Genomic DNA, 27,891 nt, shown 5'->3' on the forward strand with positions numbered 1-27,891 from the left:
TCAAAAATTCTTAAAACTAAGAGCGCTCTTTCCTAAAAGATCCAATACAAAAAGCAAAAGAATGTTTTTCGCCTTTTTTTTTAGTTTTTTTTTTCTTGAAGAATAAAATGAAAGAAAATCCTGTATTGATTTCATGCATTGAACATGTAATGAATTTTTGAACATTTAAAATGTTATCTGATTTGACTGGTTTGTTTTCCCATTAATCCCAATAATTTACATTTTAACAACAGTTTTAACAACAATAACCATCATGTATAATTACTGCTAAAATATTCATCTTGGTAAATTTTTTTTTTAAATTTCAAGAGTACATTAAAAAAAAGATTTCAAGTGGGTTTTAAATGGGCAATTTTGGTGAAAGCAATTAGTTGGGGTTTTTTTTTCTTAAAATTATTCGAATTGCATCTTGTTTAATCAAACAGTCAATTAAATTCGTGTAAATGTATTGGCTGGTTTTATTCTGAGCAAAATTTCCTCACCATGTTCACCCATTTTTCGTCAGACGTTATCAACCAAAGTCAGTTAAAAATATTCACATTTGCAAAAATGTTTCCTTATATTAACCTCTAGAATAGCGAAAACTTTCAAGTCTGTGTGAGCTTTTACACGACGTCAAAATAATCATAGCACGCACTTATCACTTGTCGGTTGGGTTATCGTAAACATAAAATTTCGGTTATTTTAGCAATTCTAAACGGTTTGCTTTGTTCACATGAAAATATAAGCTATAAACACCAAATGAATGTTAAAAAGTTCACCGGAATATGAACTTGGTTATTCCGTAATCAAGTTTTCTGAAAAACTCTACGTGCTTCAAAGGATTCAATCATGTGACCAACCAATATCATATTCCAGTTAACTTTTTAAATTGCTATTTGTTTCCTAAATAATTAGTAAGTTTAAATCACCACTCAGACATAAGTTTGGTTGGTCAAGTGATCAAATCCTTTGAAGTCTTAAGGGCCTCTTAGAAGATTTGATCACGAACTAACCAAATTCATATCATATCATATTCAATAATTATGATGACCACATTTTATAACAAAGTCCAAAGAATTCGAGGGTATAACGAAGTGGATGGTTTGTGTCAATATATTTGTTTTATTGGTTTTTTAATGTTATTTGTGGGGATGCTTGGACAGCGAGGGCAATGTATATAAATGCTTGCTTTCAGCCTCTATTGCTCGGCCTTAAAAGAAAACAAGTTGGATGTCTTTACAATTTTATTAACGAGAAACCGCAACTCAACATAATAGAAGAAAGTAAATTAATAGATAACAATGATTTGATTAATTTAACAAAATATCCTGAAAAATAAATAATTAATAACATTTTATATTCCAAGTTATTACATCTTGGTTGCGTTTACTTATCAATGCTATTTCTAACGCTAAGATGATTTGAACTACACATGCGTACCTTAAAAGAAGACAAGTTGTATGTCCTTACAATTTTATTAACGAGAAACCGCAACTGAGGTTGTCAGGGCTCGCATGGCCATTTTATACCCCAGGACCGGTTTCCATGACGTTTCCACAACTTGTTAACTTTTTAGTACCCATGTGACTTGACCGCATGTGGTCATCCTGTAATCACTATTTCATAATCTTAATTGAAAGTTTACCCCTTGCCAAATTTCTAAATTCTTACTTCATAGCACCAATATCAGCATTGACCTATAATAATAAACTTAATCGAAATTCAACATTTTTTTCTTTATTCAAACAGTGATCACGTACATAAAATATTTGATGAATCAATCAATAATCCTAGTGCTTGGTGACAATACTTAGATGTAATAAAAAACTAGATAATATGTTGGTCGTCTTTTAAATACTGACTATCTAGAATACACAATTTGTAAACAAAGATCAAGAATATCCCACTACTGACCTATAAGATAGGTAACTTTTGACCTTGCACTAGATATAAGAAATAAGACCTTTAAAATCAATGAATGCTATAAATATACAATCAAATATGAAAATAATATAAAAATCTATATTATATTTATATAATAGTGTTGTGTTGTGCATGTACTAGGGTTTTATACATGGTGCACGAGTCGGAGGCGAGTGCACTACATGTATGTTTCAAACTCTGACTACTATTTAGGCATAGTACATGCACAACACAACACTATTGATATTATTATGCCGAGTTTTGTATATATTAACAAACTTTGCTATAAGTACTGTGACGTTTGAGTGTTGTCTATCCTCAAAAATAATCACTGGAAAAGCTGGCGTTTGTTCTTTCAAATTAATCAATTGCTTTCAAATCGATTAATTAATTATTGAATTCACCAAGCTAAGCCAGCACTTTACATTATATTTGCTTGAAGACACAGAGCCTGGCAACATTCAGAAATTATGAAAAGAACTTTATAAATAAATAGTATGATAAATATTTATCAGTCCGCTATTACAAACAATTGGTGGATGTTGGCTGCATAATGATTTTTGGGGGTAACTGGGACGTCGATCAGTGTGCCAGTTTAACTACCCATGTAGGGACACAATGTGGTTCCGAGTATGAAACATCAGTACCCTAACCTGAACGATCCCCAGCGTTCTAAGGAGGATAGTGAGTCCTGCCCTTCTCACCCTGTCTCCTGCAGTGCTACCTGGTTTAGAACTTTGCGTGAGAAAGGCTACTTTATCAACCAATTATTACACCATTATTAGTGCACCAGCCTGTAGCATCCCCCCATTGGAGTGAGGTGGATGTGGCTCCACCTATACCCAGTGAAGGCCCACTATACAAAAAAACCAATTTTACATTGAAACGACATGGCACAGTTAACTGTCATAACTTTGCCTTTTATAAATCATATTGAATGATCTAATTTATAACTAGCCCCAAGCTTTGAAAGCAAGTAGAGGGAGACACTCAGGTTTTGGAGCAGAAAGTGTCAACACATACCACTGCGGACTCCCCAGTCCCGCCACAGACATTGGGACAATGTCCCCCACAAACCCTTTATATAAAATTGATATTATATATGTAAAACTAATACATATAAAAATTGTTGGAGACTTGAAAATATTTATATTTACCTTAGATTGTACATAAAATTTAAAGAGCATGAAACAAAGGCCAATACCAAGTATGGCAGCACATTATGCTTTTCAGTAAAATAAAATTTTGGGCCAAAGCATTGGTCCTATCAAGGGAGCAAAACAAGCATCAGAACTTTCTGAATACTAACATAAAAATTGTACATATGTAAATGCAAATGGGATTGGAGACGGAAAAAAGTTGCTTTTCAGGAAACCACTGGATACTGGTTCCTTTGTCCAGGAATGAAATATTGTAGAGCGCATTTAATATTCGTCAGATGTATGTTGTTACCAGTGTTCGACAGGTTTGTACCATCTGATCGAAACAACTAAAGATCGGTTGTCTTGATGTTGTGGCATGGCCAATGTAACAACCCCCCCCCCCAACTGGTCTGCCATGAAATTTTTCATGCCCTTGTTAATTCTGACCCGCTTTTTGTTGATTTTGTTTCCCATACGCAAAGGGACAGACCAGATGGGGGTTGTCTTTGGCCATTAAGCATTCAATCGATATAATGAACATTGTGCATTTTCAGAAAACAATTTAGATGTCATTTTATCTTTGGTTAGGTCATTTGAACTGAGGTGAATGATGATGAAATCTGGCGGAGTCTAGTATTTTGACATTGATGTTACCGTCTTGTCGACATCCTCCCATTGGAGTCCACAGATCAGATATCTTTTGATGTCATTTTATCTTTGCTTAGGTCATTTGAACTCAATTTGAACATCAATGATGATGAAATCTGGCGGAGTCTGGTATTTTGACATTGATGTTACCGTCTTGTCGACATCCTCCCATTGGAGTCCACAGATACCTTTCCACTGAATGGTTACAGGTGGTTACAGGTTAAGGTCCCCCCGGTCTCTCTGCTGCTGCAATTTCAGCCCAATAGGGGATTGAGGACCCCACAATCAAGGCTGACAAATCTAAAAAGGCTTTATTTTATGCTGAGTCCTACTTGTGTATGTGTTGAATGTGTGTATGTAGTGTTGTCAAAAATTCAGTGAAACTATGGGGTTTTTGTAGGGGCTTTTTTCCGAATATACAGAGTGTCTCAAAATTGATACAGACTATTTGATATGAAAACAAATAATCCTTATTAATTAATCAACAAGTTGTTGTACAGTAACAAATCAACAAGGGATTATGTTCTTTTAAAGAAACGAAAAACGTTTCACCATACCAACAAAACTCGAATTGTTAAGCAGACGAAATCTCATTAAATTTTGTTCTTGTAAATCTGTATCAAGCGTCATTTAAAAAAGCGTTTTTGTGATTCTCATGTAGAATTTCTTTCCAAATTGTTTAATCTATTTGTTCAAAAGTTTATCAAAACTTAATAATGTGTTTTTTTTTAAAAACTAATAATTTTAATTGCTTGATGTCAATCAAATGTTTCTACGTTTAATATATATAAAAACCGTCAGTAACATCATCGGCTGCTGTAGCGTAATGGTAACGCGTTGGGCTTCAAGACGTAATGCTTTTAGTGGCAAGAGTTCAAAACCCGCCTTCGGCGCTTACAAAGTATCGTTATAAACATTTGCCGTGCTCTATTTCGGCATAGTATGCTTACGCTATATAAACCCATTGTATACTATGCAAAAATAGATGAGTATTGAATATATAGCGACAAACTGACAGGAGGCATAATAATATAAGACAGACAACTGTAGCATGTCAGTGCCGTATAAGTTTTTATCAGTACTTCGCGTTGTGTTTATTTTTGTTTTGAGACTGAATTTGACCTCTACATTAAAAATGAAATGAAGTATGAAAACGAATTTAATCTCAATATAGATAAACCAGATATAATAAACCAAAACTCAAAGTAAATGAAAACCAAGATTAACAACCCTTTATAAATTTATTATTACAAAATAAGAACACAAGTCAATAGCAAGTACCTAAAATCCCCAACCCTAAAACCTAACTTTAACAGGGACCTCAAATAGACGGACGAGACAGGGACTCAGGAGAAAAGTAGCTAGCGATACCAGCTGTCTCCTTCCATCTCTCTCTCTCTCTCTCTCTGTCTGAGCTAGCGAAACCAGCCGTCTCCCTCGTCAAATAAGGACTTGCACGACTTTATATACGGAAAGAGATCAAAGACAACTGTCAATAAAGTTATTGGTTTACGTATAAAGTGGGCGTTACCAAAGTAATAGAATTAAATCACTTCGGGATCGAAATACTAATTATAATAAATAGAAACGAAATCCCGATCTACCACACAACAATTAATGTGTTCAATTATTATAATATAAAGCAACTAAATAATCACCTCATTTAAAAGTTTGATACAATATGTAGAACCAAATATACCGTCCCGTACATTTTAAAGTTAAAACCATATACCGTTGTTGAAAAGCTTGCGCTACTTTGTAAATACGGTTAAAATTAATACAGTTTCTCTCTTTTGAAATCATTTAAAAGTGCGTCTCTTTTTTTGCTCAATATTTATACTACCACATATCAGACGAACACATACAGGAAGTTTTAAGATGATGATGGCTGGATAACATGAATTGCTTCACTAAGTGTTTTGTGGTAAATTGCCACTTCTTTGCATAAGTGATACTCCAAATAATGTGAGGCTATTATTTCAGTGTTATTATTAAAATGGCTTACACCAAAGATTTTGAAAGACTTAAAGGAGAAATAGCAAAAACAGATTCCATATAGCTAGAAAAAATATATTTTTCTTAATTTAGAAAATTATTCATGTAGAGGGCATTATTTTGAACATGATTGTTTCATTTCTTCCTTATTATCCTATTACTAGGTTACACGTTATATTGCCCACGGGACACACATGAAATCTATTATAAGCTAATGCTGTGCAATGATTAATTTTTCTTTGATGCAATTGTAAGAGTCATGCCAATATCTAGATATGGAATCTAAATACGCCAGGTAATATCTTGGTGATGATCTGGAGCAAGATTTCTGAAAAATGTTAATTTACAATGAATACAATAAAAGTCTAATTAACAGTTTCGTAGTTTTAAAAGTCCATGAGAAACGCATTTTATCTTAAGGATATGTTTATTTCTTGTTGTTGTGAAATGCTGTTTTTCAGCAACATTGCACAATCAGAACTATTCCTTACCTGAGAAAATAAATGGGATATCTTGCAAGGGCTTATTCAAACGCTCATTAATATTTTACAATTTAATAGTTTTTTATAAATTTAACTTCTTGAAGATTTTAAGATTTGCTGCGATTTTTAAGACATTCCAATATATTTTAATAAAGACCATATTGACAGGGTCAAAAATACGGTCGTTGAATAAATTTAATTAAGAAATAATTTATCATGCGGCTCAATTAAATCAAAATGTATGCAAAATACTTGACGATCAAAAACGTATTGAAAAATGATGAATTGAGTAGAACAATCTTGAGAAAAATAAGCAGTCACACACAACCAAAGATCACGAAAATAAACGGAAGCCGTCATTTGGGGATACTCTATAAATAAAAAAAATTATATATATTGCTGGAATAAGAATTTTTTTCTAAATATTAAACCGTTTTCGTCCTAAAAGGTGACATTGTATTTTTAAACATTAATTTGGTCGGTTCATTACTTAATTGCCAATGTTTATGAAACAACTGACTATGAAGTCGTAAGAATTTAACTGCATTATACAATTAAGGTGGTATGGGACATCTGTCGATATTAATGTAGATTTAAGTATTATATAATTGAAAAATTTTCACCGGTTTAGAATTTCAAATTTTACAATATTTAACCAAAAATTAGCTTTTAAAAATATTTGTAAAGGTAAAAATTATAAAAACCACAGCGGGATTCGAACTCATGACTTACAGGTTTGTAGTAAACCCTCTAACCCACTGCGCTACGGAGTAAGGTGACCATTTTTGGAAAGAAACTAATTATATAACTACACCTAATTTTATTGTTTACTTCGATAAACATGAAAGTGTCCCATACCACCTTAATTGTTGTATATGGTATTACTTGGGAAATGTCAAAGTGCTCATAACTGCATCAATCCGTATTTTATATTTGAACAAAATATTTTTTACAACATTATATGTACATGTTTTCCATATTTCTTTTGTTTTGAGCAAATGACTTATACAGCCTTAACTGCATTGCAAACTCTCACTAAAGGTTGTTAAGTACACCAAGAGCTGCTTTTAAACATCCCTGCTGGCTTCGTATAACGGCAGTTTGACTGAGTATTGTGATGATAGAAGTTCGAAAGAACATTGTTATGTAAGTACTACTAGTGTGATTTTTATGCTTTACTCTGTTTGTACGGTTTGCTTTCGGTACTGTCTATTATTCTTTAATAGTGTTTTTTAAAACTTTTTTTTCTACTAAAGAATTAAGTTTGCAACAATATTATCAGATTTTTTTACCGAGTCAGGTTTGTTCAGTTATTATGATTATTTAGCGATCCAATCAATAAAAGTACTAGTCTACAGATCTAACTACACTTTAATCTATAGATTAAAAATTTTAATACTTAAATGATGACATTAAAAATAAAGCAAATATACATATATACTGTTACTTTTTTACTTAGTTATACTGATGTACTATTTTATCTGATGTACTATTTTATCTAATTAAACTACATCGCTGTTATTTAAACAAGAACAACAATTTGTTGTTGATAGATAGGTTTAAGACTTTTAAGTTTTTTCATAAATTTATTCATTATTTTTTTAAAACATTCATCATGTTATAATTTACTCGCCAGTGTTGCAAATCCGACATCAATCACAAAATCATGTGTTTAAATTATTAACATGTTTAAATGTGTAAAAAGTTTTCCATCACTCGATTGAAAGACATTTTTCATTAAAAGAGCTAGTGTAGTGTCAGTATTCTGAATGTAACAGTAATTCAGGAGAAAATTCTTAGATTGTATTTTCTGGCTTGAGTTGTACACTTGTTTGTTTGAGAGTAGTTGTCGTCTTTGTTGCAATTGTAAGTCTCGTAGCTAAGTACTGTTTATGAGAGCTCTTACCTCTACAGTTCTGAATTGTTCTTTAAATGACAAACACTTGTTAACATACTTTGTACAAATATAGAAATGCATCAGGAATTTAAAGACTAAAACGATAAATCAGGATATAATGTTCTTAAAAGTGCAAAACTGAACTGAATAAATATTTAATATTCATAAATACTCTGCAAAAAAGAACAGTTGTTTAAAAAAATTCGTTTATATAAATAAATATATAAGGCTAATCTTGAGACAATAAATGGTAAATGTCAAAAATTAGGATTTGATTCAAGCAGTGTTTTAATGAATCTTTAATTTCGTTTATTTTAGTAAATATGCGCAAACTTTGATATATACATCTACTGTTCCACATTTGTTTTATTTTTAACTAATGTTTTCTGTAATGAAAACCTTAAGCAATCTGGTTCTTTCAGTAGTGTAACCCTAATATGTTTTTTTTTCAATGACGAAATTTATTAATGATCGAAATTATGTATAGTTACGAAGAAATTAAATGTTATTCCCATGTTATATATGACTAGTCACTATTAGTAGTATATCGTTTTTATATTTTCAGTTTTAACGATGATGTTTATTGTTTTTGGCGATCGTCAGAATATGTTTCAGACTATTCTTTGTCTTAACTTTTGTCTTTCACCAAGCCTTGCTTACGGTGAGTAGCATTTTTCTTTTTTAATTTGTTTTGTTGTGCTGGTCTATATTCCAGTTATATACGGCGTTGAGAGCCGTCCGAAAGGTACATGTAAATAATAATTGGACATATACAGGATATGCATATGATAAGGTACTGGATGATAAGAAATGATGCCTGTATTTAAGAACATAAAAAATTGCGACAAAATTAATCTTTATGGTGGGCATATTTCTTTTAATTGTAGAAATGGCCATTTTTTAACCCAACTTTACGTCAATTTCTTTGTTAGCTCGAACCTTTTTGTTTTACGTCAATGTAACGAAAAAATAGAGTAATTAACAAAACTCTCTTGACCAAAATTTTTTTTTATGTCGTACAACGTTAAAAACAGAAATTAAAAAAAGAAATGTAACGTTAACTTATATATTCATGTGGTAATGGTGATTTAAAGAAACAGGAGACTAAAAACATGTTGTATAATTAAGCAATTAATCAGCATGTAGCATGTACTATAATTGTAAATCGTATTTTATTTCTTCTTTTTTTTCATTATTTCTCCGAGACAATTATTAAATCAAAAAAATCGATTGCTTAATTAAATGTCTCGCCGCTATGAGATATGCAATTGAAACTTTATTCTATGACGTCACGCCATTTATTACGGTTTGTTTTTTTCAACATAGCATCAGTATAAACAAATACTGATATCCACTCCAAATGAAAAGTTCTGGAAAAATTTGAAACAATGTCGATCTGAAACGTTTTTCTTTTACCTTTGACTTTTCCACTAAATTACAGGTCAACCTCAAACGAAAAAAGTTCGTTGAAATCTTAAAGAGGTTATTGTCAGAGAAATATTCGCGTAGACGTGGAAATTTTCAACAGATGCCAAGTATCTTAGAAAATATCTGCCATCGTTTTTTCGGCATAGTAATTATTATTTATAGAATGTAATTTAAGCGTAAAATTTACTCTAAGTAGTTTTCAACATTGAATGTCAGTTGTCATTTATTTAACAAAAATGCAAATATTTATGCATACATGCATTTTTTTTTAGATCGACATGTGAACCTAAACATTATCAATTTTGTTCTGTCGGATACTTGTGTAAAGAAAGGTATACATCAGTGTTTTATTCAGAGCACTCTATTCATTGCATACGTGAAACCAAACCAGAGTAGATGGTGTGACGTCAAAATAATCATTCTTTTTGGTTTTGAATGCAAAATAGTTCTACATTATCTCAGCCACCAGTAAATACGATTTCACTAACTTCAACCGTGCATTAAAGCTTAATTATGTATTTTATTTTCAAAACAGCATGACTACATTTGATAATTTTAACCATTGTATAAATATGAATAAAATATGTTTTTTGACTTTCCTTCCCCATGAATGCCCAAGTAGTTTCTGAAGAAATATAAATGTTATGCATTCCTTTACAATATAAATGCCCCAAGCCTCACTCCTGATACAGTTTTATGTTAATTAATTTCGGTGCCTCACGTGGTCAATTGATGAAACAGTCTAACTGCCATGATAGGTAAATAGTTAAAACAATTAATCTAATAAACAGTTAATCTTTTATTATAAGTCAATGACTAAAAACATAAATAATCATACTACATGTTATCCTTTTTAAATGCTCTGTGCATTACTAGTCCATTTGTTTTATTACGTAACAACTGTTTTTGTTGTTTGTCTTTTTCGTCTTAAGGCATTGGTGTTACCCATTTTTTTATTCACACTGAAATAAGAGCTTTACATTTTCTTTGAGTATCACATCTTCAATGAAGAGGCAAATTACCGCAAAAAGACATATTAGCCCTACAATTTATGTAATCAAGCCACCATCATTTAAGAACTTCCTTTATATGTTCGTCTTACATGTGGTAGTATAAAAAATAAGAACAAAAAATACAGTGACAGTTATATGATAAAAAAAAGGAAACAGTATAAAATTCAATAACGGTATTGACTTTTACTTTCTGATTTAAGAGTGTATGCAAGGTACTAAGAGTGTTTAACTTTTAAATGAGGTGATTGATTTATGCTTTATGTTGTAACACTTAACAATAAACCGTCTAATTTATCAAATTCTTATTAGGTCATCGTTCTGAAATGTGATCCTTCGTACTTTAATTTAGGGGGGGGGTGGTATTATATTTAGACTAATTTTGAAATTTGTCACATCGTTGATTTTAAAAAAGCTTTGATATACAGTCAGTTCAAGCATATCTTTTACAACATACACCATAGCAAAGCATTTAAATCTCACAACATAACATACAATCTCATAGAATTTTATTCGTCATATCGTACCATTGTATACCATACCATAGCATACAGAATTATTTTAACTCTGTTTTAAATGTTTTTATCTGAAAAAAATAAATGTTCACATTGCAGAATAGTGGTACACTTTTAAATTTGTTTCTTTTTTTCACTTCGAAATGTGTGGAACTCTTCTGCGTATAGGGGCGTTTTTGTTCAAATCTCATAGCATAGCATAGGATAGCATACAATACCATATCATTAAGCCCTTTATTTCAATTTTCTATAGCATACAAATCTCATAGCATTACATTGAAAACTTTTAGCATATCATTAAAATCGAATACCATAGTATAGCATGAAATTGTAAAAGATATGCATCAAATGACTGTATCACTATAGTATCTGGAAAGATATGACCTCTCTCTCCCCACCCCTCCCAACTCTCTCTCTCTCTCTCTCTCTCTCTCTCTCTCTCTCTGCCACTTTTAAAATATCCTTTCATCATTAATACATACCACAACAGGCGGGCAAACCCTCTATTGTAATATTGAATATGTAGTTCCAAACAGTAAGATGCGCCAACTAGCTGAGATGGTCAGAGGAGGGGGCTGCGAAACCTAATTTAAGGATTAAACTATTGAAACATAGCATGTTTTTGTGGTTTCTCATATAACCATTCGAATCCTTTAAATTGTATCATTATTTTTTTTTAATTTTGCTCAATGTCAAGACATAGATCAACGTTTGATTAAAAACTCTTTTATTAATTATGAGCAATCGAATTCTAAAATTACTAAGTCAAATAACCTGTCTACCGAAATCATGCATAATTAGTACATTGCATTTAGGAATTTGTCATTGTCCAATCGTTCTTTTTCGCAAAGTAACGAGTTTGAACGGAATACCTAACCGTTACAAATACCTACTCGTTGCAACAAATTTGTTCTTGTGTTAGTCTCAAATACGTTATGTATCCTGTAGGGGTGAAAGTGATCATTCAGTATATGTAGACCAGTCTTCGGTCGACAATTTGGGTTTAACTAAGACTACTTTATTACTTATTTTCTTTAATCGGATTTAAAACTTGGCATATATGTTGTTAATACATATTAATCGATCATCAACAAAAAGTAGCCATTTTGTTGTTGTTTTTTTTTTTTTGAAGGGGGGGGGGGGGGAGAGGGGTGCACAAAGTGCAAAGGTGAAAACTTTATAGATTCGGGTAGCATAATTGTGTTTTTTCCGTACCATTTTCAATATCTGGGGCATCATGTAAATAAGCAAAACAAGGGAATTGCGAATTATATGTAACACTATAAAAATCTGAATATTTAAAGATTTACATGAAATAATGTACATATTTGTTTTTCTAGTTAATTTAGCGCTTGGTAGACCAACATATCAATATCCAGAAAGCTACAATTACTATTTAAATTCAAGCAATGCTGTGGATGGGCAGAAGTCGGATTTAAACGTAAATGGTGGGCAATGCTCCCTTACCTATATGGGACAAAACGCCACCTGGTGGGTTAATCTTACCAGTTTTTACAGCATCCATGATATCCGGGTATATTACCCCAATGGTATGTTTCTTTACATATGTTTATGTTGCAAAAACACTTTTAAACACTTAAAAAAACATACATGACATGATACAGGTCTTTTTTAAAAAATTTGTATCGTTGTTTAACGAGGGCCTAACGCTGGGTGAAGGCTTAGTAAATTTTTCAACGTTATTTTAGAGACACCAAATTATCGTGCAAGTAATGTGTGAGTCTTAGTCTCTAGACTTCATAAGGATCATTTTCCAAAATGTTTTTGTTTCAAAATAGCGCTGTGTATAACATTTCCAAAATAAACCGTGTTTGTTAAAACAGTTACGCATGTTAATGTACATTTATGAAAATATAGTTAGAAAACAATAATCATATCATTTCACCAATTTAAAAAAAGAAAAACAAAACTAGACACGATCTCGTTGCGAGCAACGATTTGGTCATCCGTCCGATTTTTGAATAGATAAGATCAAATTTATCAATTCAAAGATAAAACCGTAGATCTAAGCAAAAAATAGTAAAACAAAATTTGCGGCACTCGGGGCTTGAACCCGGGTCTCCTGGGCCATGTCTACGACTCTATCGACTGCGCTACTCAGATTCTCGCTTCAGAACTTTGACGCTTAGTTTCTCTAGAATGCCTTGATCGATTTTAAAACAAATTACATATTCTGAATCAGTAAAAGGGTCACTAACATCTTTTTGGAAAAAATATAAAAAAAACAAAAAAATGAAAATTTTCATTTTTTAAATTTGCTTCCGGTGACGACCGGAAGTGACGGCCAACATTCTCTTGACCGAGGTACACCAGGAAATTGCTAGATATATCATCTCTGAAAATTTCTGTTCTCTATCTTTACTCGTTTTTGAGAAACATCGCCGACAAAATTGACTTTTAAAAATTGTAAAACGACGATAACTTTCGACCAAAAGTAATATTTTAAAAATTTCGGCGGTATAAAATTCATATGACTAGGCATCAGCCCTGAACATTTGAAAGAAATCGAACAAGTCATCTCCAAGAAATCGCCTGCACAAAATTTGAAAGACAAAAATATTTTTTACCATCGATAAATGTAACTGAAATAATTCGGCTGTGTACAAACATCATACATAACCTCAGACATTGGGTGACTCCTTTTGTAAGTCTGTCAATATAGTTATGATACAGTTAAAATAGGTAAAATACAGATGAACACGCTATATGAATTGCAGTAAAAAAAAATAGAATTCCAGTTTATATACAATCAATGATTTTATCTATGCATGTAACAATAAATTAACACAAAACATTTGTCCCCATTAACAAAATTAAATAAAGTATTTAAGAAAATTAAAACACAAGGAATTAAACTTAATGTTCATGCGATTTATTTAATGAATTTCGATGTTTTGAACATTTTTAAAAGTCTGCGTTATTTATTTACAGAAAAAAATAATGAATATTCCCCTTTCAATACAATAATTGGAATGACGTTTGAAAAATAAAAATTCAATATTCACTATCAGTAATACAAGTGTCATATAATATTTTGATACTGCGAAAAAGTTGGTGTCCAAGAAGCGTAGTGGACAATGCTCTCGCTTGTCACAGCTGCGACCCGAGTTCGATCCCTGTGATCGACGGAGGTTATATGTGGTAAGCTATGGCCGCCCGTAATATAAGTTGTAGAACTTGTTTATCAATTGTTGTAAAATATATCAATTTCAGGTTCAGATTAAAATCCCCTTCTTCTTTCAATTTCAATTAGAAAGGGGTTCAACATATTACAGCTGCGATATATTTAATCCCCCTGATAATGTTCATTGCTATTGGAGAGGGGGTTAAAAATATTTGGGCTGTATAATATTGAATAACACCCCCCCCCCCTATCGAATTACATTTGGGGTTTTAAAATATTTTTGCTGTATATATTGCACCCATCTTTCATTTCCAGTTTGAAAGGGGGGGGGGGGTCAAGATATTATGTCTCTTATTTTTTTTACACCCAGCCCTATATATATATATATATATATATATATATATATATATATATATATATATATATATATATATATATATATATATATATATATATATATATATTTACGGAAAGTTAACTTCAATTTAACTCTGGGTTTACTTGGGTGGACCCATACTACACTCGGAGTTACCCAAAGTAAACCCAGAATGGACACAGAGAATAAACCCGGTCAGAAGTATACCCCTGAATGCAGACGCTAACTGTGTACTCGGAATATACAAGGGGGAGGAATTACCGGCAGTAGGATTGTAAGATAGAAAAAACGGGTCTGATTCACACTTCAGTGCGTACTGTTGCGTGGTTTTGTGCTTCGGATTTCGTTATAATATACATTTCAGCCCGATGATAATTACTATTGGTTACAAGTTCTAAGACAATTCAAATGCTCATTTCGAAATAAATGGGTATAACAATGACATGAACAGTGTAAGCTGCAAATATAAATTACATGTGTAGAAAACTAAAACATCGTCTCTAACCATTATTAAATCTTTCTTTGTATTTGTATTTCTTGATGATAGTTAACAATTAACTTATATTTACAATTTTCGATACAGTTTCACTATGGTATTTAATGTACAAAGCCGAACTCTTGGAATTTTCTCTATACGTCTCAAACACAACCGAACAATCAGATGGGGTTTTGTGTTATACAGACGACAACTTTACTGTGGACACTTTTCCAGACGTTTTTGATACACAATGTCCTCTGCATGGACAATACGTGATATATTACAACGAGAGATTGCCCAACGTTACCTACCCTGACTACTATGGTCGTTTTGTAGCCAACGCACTTTGCGAAGTTGAAGTGTATGGTACGTATTTCATGCGTATAACAGGATGACAGAAAAGTAAAATTAGTCCATTTAAAATTGTAACGTTTTTTACACATTTGCCTAACAAAATCTAAACTAGGGTGTCGTTATTTAGTTAATACAATGGATATCTATATGCATAGGTTTAAATGGTGCATATTTACATGTCTTATATTTATTCATAATTATGTACCTCAATGCCAAGCTTATTGCCGCAGCTATTTCAATTTGGCTGCCATTTTTTTTTAAATATCATTGACTAAACAAAATGTAAATCCTTTCAATTGAAAGAATAAAAACAATTTTAAGAACAACACTTTTGTTTCTTTTCTAATCATACTCTGCTAGATTTGGCTTGTTAGCGAAATAACCGAATACATACCCCGCATGCTGTTCCAACTACGAAGTTTTAATTGTTTGATTTTGTTTTCTGTGTACGCAACACCTAAATGAAAAAGATTCAAATTAGATTAAGCAATTGCTGGTTATACTGTTTACATGAAATTAGAACGCATTATAATTATCGATTGTGAAATCAGCAACAACTTCCTATATAATCAGAGTTTGAAACAAAGTGTATACCAATCAATAATTTGGCACAACATAAATACCCCCTTATTACTACTTATTTTGTTACTGTTTGAAGTTTTTACAATACTATTCTGACTACTTATTTCGTCATTGTAAAAAAATATTCTGGGTCTGAAACCATCAATTAGAAAAAATAGCTCTGCATTAGATTTAAATAATTAAGATCGTTTACTTTGTCAGGGAACAAAATTAACTAAACTCTATCTTAAACTATAAAGTAATTAAAAACAAGCCTAAATTTTATAACCAAAAATTTAAAAATTGTTTATTTTCTTAGGGTGTCCTGTACCTGGATACAACGGTGATGATTGCTACACTTCTTGTTCTGACCCCGATTGTCGCAAAATTCACGTCAAGACGGGCACCTGTCAGAGCTGTGATTCGAGATATACAAAACATCAATATGGATTGGGTATTTACTTCTCATGAAATAATAATGTTTGGAATGAAATAATACCAATATTTGTTAACGTTTAAAAATAACATTTTAATTTTGATATTTCATGTTGCTTCCTCATTATTGGAAGATTAAACAGCTCTATTTTGTTATATCTTGAATCTTAACATCAATGGTTCGTAGCATTAATGATACTTACACCTAAGATATTGCTAAAGTAGGACTTCTTAGACTTTTGAAAGTCCCTAACAAAATAAGCTACAAATTAGAACATACGTGTAAATGACAATCTTCACATATGTATATTTATACACTATTGTTAGTCGAATTATCTTTATTCATAATTATTTATGCATTTGAGAATCCTTTCTTCATGACACATTTTACTATAGTTAATAGATGTACATATGTAATTGTTTCAAAGATCCTAAAGAATTGATGAGTTGCAAAGATGAACAAATAGATGGAATTTTATGGAATACTGCCATGGCGGGAATAACTTTAAAGGAGCCGTGTTCAAGATATCAAAATGGTAGGCAAATTGTTATAAAAAGTTGCATACAGTTGTGATTTTTGTAATTGAAAAAACAATTTTATCAACTTTTTACCTACCCGTGTATTGCCTCATGTATAACTTGCATAAAAACGTTTGTTCATCGACGTTCTGTTCTTTTATTTCTTTCTTTTTCTCTCTCTCTTCTCTCTCTCTCTCTCTCTCAAACTAGAAGATTTATTTTAAAGGGGCGTGGTCACGATTTTGGTCACATTTTATTTTTCGGTTTTTGTTATTTACAATGCTTTTTGAATGCATTTCTAATGATCAAATGAAATTTTGGTGCAAGTCAATGAGTTTTAAGCAAGATACAGGGCTTACAATTCTTCGTGATGTACACAAGGCTCGTGCCCTGTTTTATTTACATAGGTTAAATATACGAGTAAAAAAAATTTCAAGCTGATTATTCTTTATTCTTATTCATTTTAAGCTTAAATGAACAGTTCTTAACGATTAACACATTCATTTTAGGTCTAAAACTTGAAGTTCATTTCAACTTTCAAAATGTAAACAAAGATTTTGTTTACATAGTGAGGAATTGTAAGCTCTGTGACTCGCCTTTAACGCAACAAATGATGATTGCCTATTAAAGATGCCTCACTGAAGCATTGTAAACATTAAAATCGAAAAAATAACTTTTGACCAAAATCGTGACCATGCCCCTTTGAAAGATGCATGCGTAAGATTTTATTATGAGATTTCTCGTTCAAACATTTATGCATTGTATACTTTATTATTCTATATACATAAAAAATATTGTTTTCTTGTTACATAGATTATTCAGTCAAATAAAGTTACTTAAATTCAATTTATCTCGTTTAAGAATTATTTAATGAATTGATCTTAAAAGAAAAAAAAACGGAAATTAGCACCGATTCAAATACAGGACCAAACGTCTAGTAAACTCGTCAAATTGCTTTATATATGGCTCGGACGATCCAATAGTCGTGAGGTCCCAATATCAATTGATTAGCTTCAGCAAAAGGTGGTAGTCGTAATTACTATATTGATATAAAATGTTAGTAACTATTTACAATTATGTATAAATATACACTAAACGTGTATTTTGATACGATCGTTTCAAAACTTGGTGTCCTCTCTCTCTCTCTCTCTCTCTCTCTCTCTCTCTCTCTCATTGCTGTTAACGTTTCCCGCACACATGCGCAAAACCACATCAACTCGAATCGTATATAAATATACAAAAGAAAATATTTATTTCTCCTTACATTAAATTATCTTATAAATCAATTCATTTTGATGTCACATTTGTCACAAAATATTCTTTAACAGCTTTAAAATTGTTGTTTAAGGACATTCTCGAGTAAATGTCCGTATTTTTTCTTTTCAATTTTGTCAACATTTTTCTCTTTATATTAGCAGAAACTATGCATTATATTGATAAAAAATTATTATTTTCTTTGTCATTTGTTCTCTTGAATATTATCGAAAATATAATAAAATAGAATATATATTTTGTCCAAAAAGTGGTTAATAATAATGCTTCTTATCGTATTATCTGTTATGTTTTATCAATAATTAACAAACAAATCTAATCTAGGAGTGGCAACAAGATTCTGTGATGAACATGGAGAATGGGAACCTCCTAACTTTATCAACTGCACCAACGAAGCTTTAGTGAATGCATCGTCACGTGTAAGTTTCCTCACATGATACATAAACAATGATTAATAACATCATGAGTGTAACAATAATTTTTTATTGTAGTAAAAATCTTTCAATATAAGTTTTGGTTTTTTTTTTTAAGTTGGAAAGTATTATCGGAAATGGAACACTGGATCAAATCCAGGAGACGGTTAACAATACTCTACAACTGATGAAAAACCTGACATCGTCAACAAATGGAATCGGTGCTGGTGATCTGAGTTCGTCTCTGAGCGTTTTAGAGAAGATTGTAACAGTAACCAACGCTACAGGATTACCTATCGAAAAAGAGGTCATGTACTGGAATTATCTACGTTATAACCTCTCATTCATTCACCTATCATTAAAAAGTGTTTGACCAGAAAATTGTGAAAAGTCGGCGAAAACGTTTCCCTCGTTATCAACCCTGAATAATTGTTTTGAACCTTTTCACTCAAAAGTACTGACTATTTTCTTTGTTAAAGTGATATGATTTTAAAATGTACGTGTACCTGTTTTCTATGCCTGCAGCAAAACCTTAGAACAGTAGAATAAATTTGTAACTAACACGTTCAAAGTAAATTTTGTTTGTGATTCTACTTGCTTATTTTATATTCAATGGCAATTCATTGTTCCGTCCTTCTCCTTTTGATTTATTCAATGGAACATGTTCAAAGCACTATGTAAATCTTGCCTAAATAGTCCGATTAACATGTGTCATAAGAAGCGTTTACTCATAAACTGTTTCACTTAGTCTTGTGTTTCTAAAATATGTAACTAAAATTATCAACAGCAAACTAGTTATGATACAAATATTTGCATATGGCTCTCTTATTTCAGTTCTCTGATTTTAGGTGAAAGATAATTTTATGTTTACCGCAATTTGCACTAAACGTCCATTGTCTTAATTTGTTCATGTATAATGTTCATGTTATCTTTATTAGCGTATACCTGAATAATGCACAGACACAAAAAAGAACAGATATTTCACGGTGTTGGAATAATTAGTGTGTCTTTTAGGATGTCGCAATGTACAGCTTACAATGTACACAAAGAATACCGTTCACAATTTCAATTTCCTTATAAATTTAACAGTAACGATATTTTATGTTTTAATTAATTTCAGGTATTTTACGCTGTTATTGATAACATTTTATCGCCCAATAACTCAAACTCTTGGACTACTGTAAGCAAAGAGGTAAATTTACATTATACAATATTGTAATATAAATTAAAAACAAATCATTTGGTATAAAAATTTTAATGAAGTTCTTGTATTTGTGTATTTATTAACTAAATATGACAAAATTAAATTTTTCATTACTTACAAGAGCATACTTGTGGTCTGGTGCACAATCAATCCATCGTTTAATGTCAAACCCGAAAGATTTATTTTTATTGACCATGTGTAATATTTCGATCATAAATGCATGGTCAAGACTTGTTCCAGGTCATTGTACAACACTTACTGATTTTCAGAGTGAGGTGATACAAAGAATACTAACAGTAGTTCGAATACGCTTTCGGTTAAACGAACAAAAACAATATTCAATGTAAATAAGTATTTTGTGTCAAGTATTTGGGATTGTTCTTTTGTTACAGAGTCCAAACATCTCTAAAGCGTACAATATTCATTTTACAAACAATCCAAAACTCAAATAAAAAAAAAATTGACAAGTGATAAATTTATCTGAAACTTTAATTTTAACACATAATGTAAGAAAAGTTCAATAAATTAGGTAAGGAAATAAAAGTTAAAAAAAAAACATGGCATGCATCTAGCAGAAAAGTATAACACTTCATTGTGGTTTATTTGCTCACTAATATCAATTAGTATTTTACAAAGTTTGTTACTTTTAGACAGAAAAAGACCCCAGCTTTCTCTTAAAAAATATGGACCGTTTCAGCAAGATTACACTCCAAAACGACAATATTACAACGACTAAATTTAACGGATCTAATTTTGGTAAAAAGCCATTTCCTTATCGTTTAGAATTGCCAATACATGTAGAAGAAAAAACACTGTATAAATTGATGTTTTTTTTAAAGAGCTTGTTATCAACCGGGCAAATATCGATGAAACGGGAATACGTTTTCCGGATGAACAATCAAACAACGTTTCTCTAAACTCCGAAGAACTTTCTACCTTTCTAAAATTACCAAAACAAGCATCAAACGCTACAAAAGGTAAAAAAAACTATTTTTTGTTCGTTATATGCATTTATTGTTAAAGACAATTATGTAAAAACACGATTTAATAACAATTATTGATACTGGAAGAGTATATCAACCAATCTTTCAATGTTTTTATTTCTTTTTAATGTTTCCACAAGCGATCAACTATGTTGCTGTCCTATATAGAACAATCTCAGACATTCTGGGATCTGATTCTAACAGGTAAACTGTTAAAACAAGTTTTCAGTTTTCGTTTAAATCTTTATTTACATCTAGCTTATTCTGTGTTAATCTGACAAATACTCAAACATCTGATTTGATATTATCATGATGTATGATTTTTTTTTAATTTGCTTCGATACTAAACTTAATATATCTTACTCATATCTTTTTGGAAACTCAATTAAACCAACCAGTAAAGGGTTGAAAGGCAAACAGGGGGAAAATTCTAAGCAAAGATCCTTTGTCAATTCCCCAATATTGTCCCTCACGACACAGAAAGACCTAGGAGTGTTAAATCCACCTCTCAATTTAACGTTTGGACACACTGTAAAAGTAAGATGTCAGAAATATGTGATTTTAGTTTACAGTTGACATAAAGTTATTATGTAAAATTAACTTAAAAGTTTCCTATTATTGCCGACGTGTAAAGTGCAATTAACCTAGGTTAATTGGTTAACCTTGGTTTATTTAAGCTGTTTTTATATTATTTGTATCGTTCATTGTTTATTAAGAATACGTCTACAGAAATGCGCGCTGTATGTGTCTCCTGGGATTTCAATCTAAAGTATGTTATTGTGAACAAGTTGTTTTCTCTAATTTTAAAATCAAAGCCTGTTTTTTTTTAATAAAAAAGTGACAGCAATCTGATGTGTATTTTTAAATTCACCTTTTTTAAATTATTATTCAATTCATTTACTAGTAATTAATTTTAGTAAATAAATTTTATTAATTTGAATTCATTTTAGTAATTTTAATTTAATTTCAACATTAATTTTAGTAAATGGTCGGAGGAAGGATGCTCTGTGAACCAAACAGATCACCAGAGAACAGTTTGTCATTGCAACCATCTCACAAACTTTGCTATTTTAATGAGACCATACACTCAGGTAAACGCCCTTGTCTCATACAAATAGAGTCACAGAAATAAAAACTGAAATTTACTGTTGGTATTCCAAACTACCTTGACTACATTTTAGGTATCAGAAGAAAGTCAATTCTTAAAAACGATGTCACTTGTTGGAGTAGCTCTCTCCATAGCTTTTACGTTTCTTACTTCTTTGATTTACATCCTGACATGGAGGTATCTAAGACTGATTTGTATAATTCATGCACAAATATAACTCCAGCGAGTATACATGTACTACAGAAAATCAAAATCATTTTATTGTATGTGAATTTCAGATTTATCAGGAGTGACAAAAACATCATGATGCTGAATATTTGTGGATCGTTAATACTGTCGTATACAATATTTATATCGTCAGTGGAACAGACAGCGAATGAGGTAAAAATCAATTTCTACCTCCTGATAAGCGATAGGTATTTGTGTGTACAATGTAAATATATAACTTCATAATTAAGATACAAACGTAGATCTTACAAAAACATTCAAAATAAGTTTATAAAATATACAATGTATTACGTACAACAATCAAGTTATCTGGTAACCGATAAGTGAATATATAATTCTTATACATTTAATATATACATGTACGTAGATTTTATAAAGAAAGAAACATTCCAGAAAATTCATAATGCATTAAACAATCATGTAAAATGTACCTAAAATATATTGAAAATTATTGGATTCATATTTGAAAAATAATAATATGTATACATGTACCGACACTGAGTATATATCTAATCACCGGCGTTTAATTATTTTTATATTTCAGGTTGCTTGCGTCGCGATTACGGCCATTATCCACTACCTTTTCTTAGTGACCTTCTTCAGTATGCTTGGGTTAGGTGTTTATTACTTCATGAGTATTACAGTGACTTACTATGCCCTGTATGTTGCAAACAACTTCAAGTCGAAATCAAGGGTCCGCTGGTTTCTGGGTGGAATCTGGGGTATGTATTTGAATGAACCTTTCACGAGTTGGTTTTAAGTGACCGATTTTTTTCTTCCTTTTTTTTTTCATAATGCGATAAAATTTCAATTTTTTGGAGGTTGGTTGGATAAACTACCATCACAAAAAATAAACCCTCATTTGAATTATATCTTCAAACTAAATATGCATTCATATTAATAAAATCTAATTAAGAGCTGAATAATTTTAACACAATTTCTATGGAATCATAACAAGTTCATGTATCCATAGACAAGTTACATGGATGCAAGTTTACGTTTTTTAAAGCACTTGGTTAATTATTTTCTTCAACCTTTTACATACATTTAATATCGTTGGGATTACTTCAGTTCATTTGACGCAATTTAAAGGAGTTGGGGGTTAAAGCGATTTAAATTGCCCTTTGAACACGATATACATTGGTCCAAAAAAGAGTCGGGTAGTTGCGTAAAATACCAATATGGAAATAGATGTAAGTATTAAAAAATAAGGATGATATTGTTTCATTCTCATAGCGGTTATTTTGCAGGTATACCGGTCATTATTACTGCAACAAATCTTGGAGCGTTTTGGGGTAAAGGATACCACATAAAGTCGTAGTATGCGTATTTTACATAGTATTCTCTTTGCAAGAACTAAAGAACGTATCTACTTTTACATACATACTTGAATAATGAATTTATTGCCATAAATATGTTTACCACTGACTCCAGTCGGTAAAGATATATTTTTTTTAACCCATTAGCTGCTGGCTGTCCATCGAAAGTGGCTCTCTCTATTTGTTTATCATTCCAGTTTGTCTGATTAGTTTGGTAAGTTCTTGAGCAACAAATTCTACTATTCAGTTTTTACTTGCACATCAAATTCTTCAAAAGCGTAAAAAAAAAATTGGTGATTTTTCGGGGCACCGAATTTCAATGTTTCTAATAGAATTAAAACTCAATGTTGTTTATCTATAAAAAATTATTGTGTTTTTTTTTTCAGATCAACATTCTTATAATTGTTTCACTTTTGAGGGTGTTGTTTGCTTCGAGCATAGTGGCAAGGTCTTCACTGCAGAGGAAGGCGTCGTGAGTCAAATCAAGAAGAATCTTGATATTCATATAATTTGGTTTACTAGCAGTGTTGAAAAAAAACCTTGTTTTATTAGTACCTTTACCCCAACATAATCCGATATATATAATCGAATATCAAACATAAAGGTTAACATAAAAAAATAATACTAGTTTTCACAAACATATTGCATGTAGCCACAAAACATACAAAATACTTTTACATATTTTGTTTCTTCCTAGCGACAAACCCACTAACATACATGCATAACAAAACATGGAATCGTACATGTTATATTTGTAAAACGGTCTGATAAAACAAATATTTTCAATAATTACTAGATCCGGTCTGCGGTCACTCGGAACACTTCTGCCAGTTCTAGGAGTGACTTGGCTGTTCGGAATCCTGGCAGTTAACGAAAACGCAGTTGTGTTTCAGTATTTGTTTGTCATTGCAAATTCATTCCAGGTTTGATGTCTTTATCATGTTTCTTTCGTGTTTGCTTTTTTTTAACTTTGTTTAATTTGCAGAGGTGTTTGGGGTAGTTTTCTTAGAAAAAAAAGAAGTTTTATTTCTCTCTCATTTCTTAAGTTTTATTTGATTTGTTGTTTTAAGAATCAGAATCATGTTTTTTACTCACACATTGCCATTTTTATAATTAATATTTATTTTTCAGGGGTTCTTCATTTTTGTTTCACACGTTTTGTTGGACAAAAAGGTCAGCTTTTAAAATATGTAACAAATCATATAATGTACTTATACATATATAAAAATGATTATTATTATTTTTAAAAATCTTAATCTTGATTTAGATATGATCTTTCTTCCTTTTTATTTCAAAGAAAAACATCTATGGAGATTTGATTAAAATATCTTACAGCAAATATTATATTTGCAATTTCTTGTAAGGTGAGGCAAGGCATAGGAAATAGATACCAGAGTTTGAGTACAATATTAAGTTTCGCTGAGCGAGGGACAAAAGAAACTACTCTAAGTTCACAAAGCCCGTCGAAATCTAAATCAAATGAACAATTGATGAAACCCAAGGTGAGGGAAGAATGTTAATTTACACATGATTATCATTAATAGTATTATCATTTTAAAATCAAATATGAAAATCATAAATCAAAGATATCAATAGTATCTATAATTGCTTTTTATATAAGATTAAAAAATCGACATTATAAAGAATTCCTTCAATTATTTTTTGGTCGCAAACGGTATCATGCTTAGATTAAGTTAAAGGCTAGCTTTGCAATTCTGTGATCTTCAATCTATAATAAATCTTTGAACTTTTAGAGTATCAATTCAGTTGTAAAAATAAACATTTTTTTTACTTTTTAGAAAAAGAGCTTCCTTAAAAAATTTCGGCAAACCAAAGAGAAGACATCTGAGTTATCAATGTCAGAGAAAACAATGTCTACAAGTTGTCCACAAAGTGTTTCTCATGAAAAAGTAAGTCTTAAACGTCAACATTCAAGTTCAGATTCTTTGCCAAAAAAATTAAGATAATGATAAATTAAAAATTTAAAGGCACTTAAAATGTCACGACTAATTTTATTCATTGAGCACAATTCGCTATATTTTGAATCTTCACATCTTTATTTATAGAGAAATGAAACAAATTCTGATTAAACTTCTAATTTGTGAAAGAAAGAGAGAAGTGTCGCAGACTGGAGGAAAAGAACAATTTTAACATAAGTTAACTGTAAAATGTTAAATGTACAAATTTTGCTTTTACCTTTTACTCGGATATTTCTCATAGATTTATGTTGCATCCAATAAGGTGGTTTAAATGTATTTTTAAGATAGATTCCTCACAGTGTATTACTTATTTTAGTATTGATCGTTCGGTATGAGATCTTTTATATACTTGTAGTCATATACAAAGCATATTAACAATTAAGTTCCATTTTCACAATATGTTTTTAGTTCGTTGTAAGATGAGATGAAATTTAAAAAACAAGTTATATTATTGTGTCTTCTTTATCAATGCTTACTTCTACTTGCATTATATCTGCAATTTAATTTTTTTTCTTAAATACTACATAAGCAACTTATATTCGTTCATCAATGTTATATTAATTTAATTACATGATTGCAGAACTTAAGCGTCAAGGAGTTTAAAACGGTTATTACCTTCATTGTTGAACATAAACAATACTTTTGCATTTTAAGAAATATATATACCTGACTGTATACATGTACAATAGACAGGTGTTTCTTGACTGTTAATCTTATTCTCATTTGATAAACTATTTTATGCAACCTCTTCTATACCGTTGGTTTTTTTTATTCTTTTGTATTCTTTTCATCATAATATATATATAATATCTTGTATCTTTTTTTCCTTTGTAACTCACCTATGCAAAAAGTAGCTTTAAAAAAACATATATACATATTTCTTTGATAAATATGTTTGTTTCGTTTAGTGATTTCTTTTTTCACTACATGTATTTTCAAACAGGATGGAAATACCATAGGAAGCATTTTATTTTTCTAATAATTTATAGGTGAAATACGAAACACAACTGTGAATCAATTCCAGACATTAAACGTAGCTGAAATCTAGAATATCATTTAGTCTATACAATATAAGTATAGTAAATATAAGTAAGTAAAAGCAAAATGTTCAAGTTTATGTTGCCCGAAAAAAGAAAAAGCTTATTAATGGGGGGGGGGTCGTCTGCAATCATTAAGAGTTAGTTCAACTTTGTTTTTCAGGTGGACAATGCATTGATTTCATTGATTATTGAGTTGTAACAAGACATATTTTACAAAACCTGTCAAATGAATAATGATATACTTTAAACAAGTCTTACAACAAAAGTCTTGAGAAGAAAGCAGAAAAAACAAAATAATCTCGTTGAGCACATGAAACACAGCCATATGAATGTTTCATAAGATTTCTTAATAATCTAAACTATAACAATTATAAGTTATTTTCATTTATTTATTTTTTTGGCCAAAATATATGATATATTGAAGAAGCGCCATTTTTTCTTCCGACGGAAACTTTTATAACTTGGTTTAAAAGTCTAACAATTTCGCATATAATAGACATTTTTTCCATCACTTCTAAGCAAGCGATGGAGTATCTTTTCTGTTTATTCTCGAACATAGTTGTTACATTGTAGGATCAAGAAACAGTGCATGATGAAACTTAAGATAAAGAGTAGATAAACTTTGAATGTCATTGTTAAAAGTACGATTGCTTAAAGACTTCAATAAAATTACTTACGTATGAAAATGTTTAATTTTTGTTTTAAATTCAGCTGATAAAGGAGGATGTTGGTTTGTGTTATAAGATTTCATCCTTTATTTAAAATTCCAAACCGTTAACTGTACTCTTTACAAGAATTTGTAAACCTTTAACATAATATTTTTCTCTAAAAAGGTGAACATTACTTTAATTTTATAAAAGGTTCATTTTCTTATCACAGGAGAGCAGAGTATTCTTGCATTAACTGTGCGTTATCTTCTTTGTAACATCTGTCAATGTTATCTACGTTTCAACCATCACTTTTGCGTTAACTTCCTATAAAATTCATTTTTGCCTCTTTTCTTCTTTTTCCCACTTTAGCTTTAAGATGTTTCATCCTTCCTCGTCCTTAAATTATGTTATGTAACAACGTTTCAAACATTTGTGGATGAAAGTTGATTTATTTTAACAAAAATCACTAATTCACAAACAAAATTTAGTAGAAAGTTTAGCAAAGGCAATATATTATGATTTATTGTAGTTTTGGTGGGAATTTCTGGGGGAGGGGGGAGGCTTACAAATATAACCAAATATAATGTATTGTAATACAGTGCAGGTGTGATGACACCAAATATCAAATAGATTTATACATGAAACAAGATGTATGTCATGTCAAGTTTACTGGAAAGTGCATATAATGTATAGCTAAGCAAACGAATGAAGTAAAAAAGCATAGAATTTATCATAATTTAATAATTATTTGTCAATAAAACAAAACCTCACATCAGACTTTTTTAGGATTATGATATGAAATGAA

The 27,891-nt window shown here is 30.8% G+C and overlaps 1 protein-coding gene and 1 long non-coding RNA gene across 2 annotated transcripts; both read left to right on the top strand.

Moving 5' to 3' along the window:
- The first annotated feature begins 15,166 nt into the window (after window positions 1-15,166).
- LOC136270959 (uncharacterized) lies at window positions 15,167-16,888 on the top strand. The gene is made up of 3 exons (XR_010708817.1): window positions 15,167-15,387; window positions 16,256-16,390; window positions 16,800-16,888. It is a non-coding gene; the product is annotated as an uncharacterized lncRNA (long non-coding RNA).
- A 715-nt stretch (window positions 16,889-17,603) lies between these two features.
- LOC105317430 (adhesion G protein-coupled receptor B1) lies at window positions 17,604-27,122 on the top strand. Its single transcript, XM_066086629.1, has 21 exons — window positions 17,604-17,607; window positions 18,487-18,581; window positions 18,694-18,882; window positions 19,696-19,767; window positions 20,430-20,535; window positions 20,619-20,756; window positions 20,903-20,966; window positions 21,161-21,299; window positions 21,479-21,531; window positions 21,745-21,853; window positions 21,944-22,047; window positions 22,149-22,251; window positions 22,643-22,820; window positions 23,349-23,418; window positions 23,565-23,631; window positions 23,804-23,889; window positions 24,214-24,340; window positions 24,549-24,590; window positions 24,782-24,919; window positions 25,217-25,327; window positions 25,484-27,122. Exons 1-21 carry the CDS (start codon window positions 17,604-17,606, stop codon window positions 25,505-25,507), a joined length of 2,019 nt encoding a protein of 672 aa, XP_065942701.1. The 3' UTR covers window positions 25,508-27,122.
- Window positions 27,123-27,891: the final 769 nt, after the last annotated feature.

The sequence above is a fragment of the Magallana gigas genome, chromosome 1, assembly GCF_963853765.1.
Source record: "Magallana gigas chromosome 1, xbMagGiga1.1, whole genome shotgun sequence".
NCBI lineage: Eukaryota > Metazoa > Mollusca > Bivalvia > Ostreida > Ostreidae > Magallana > Magallana gigas.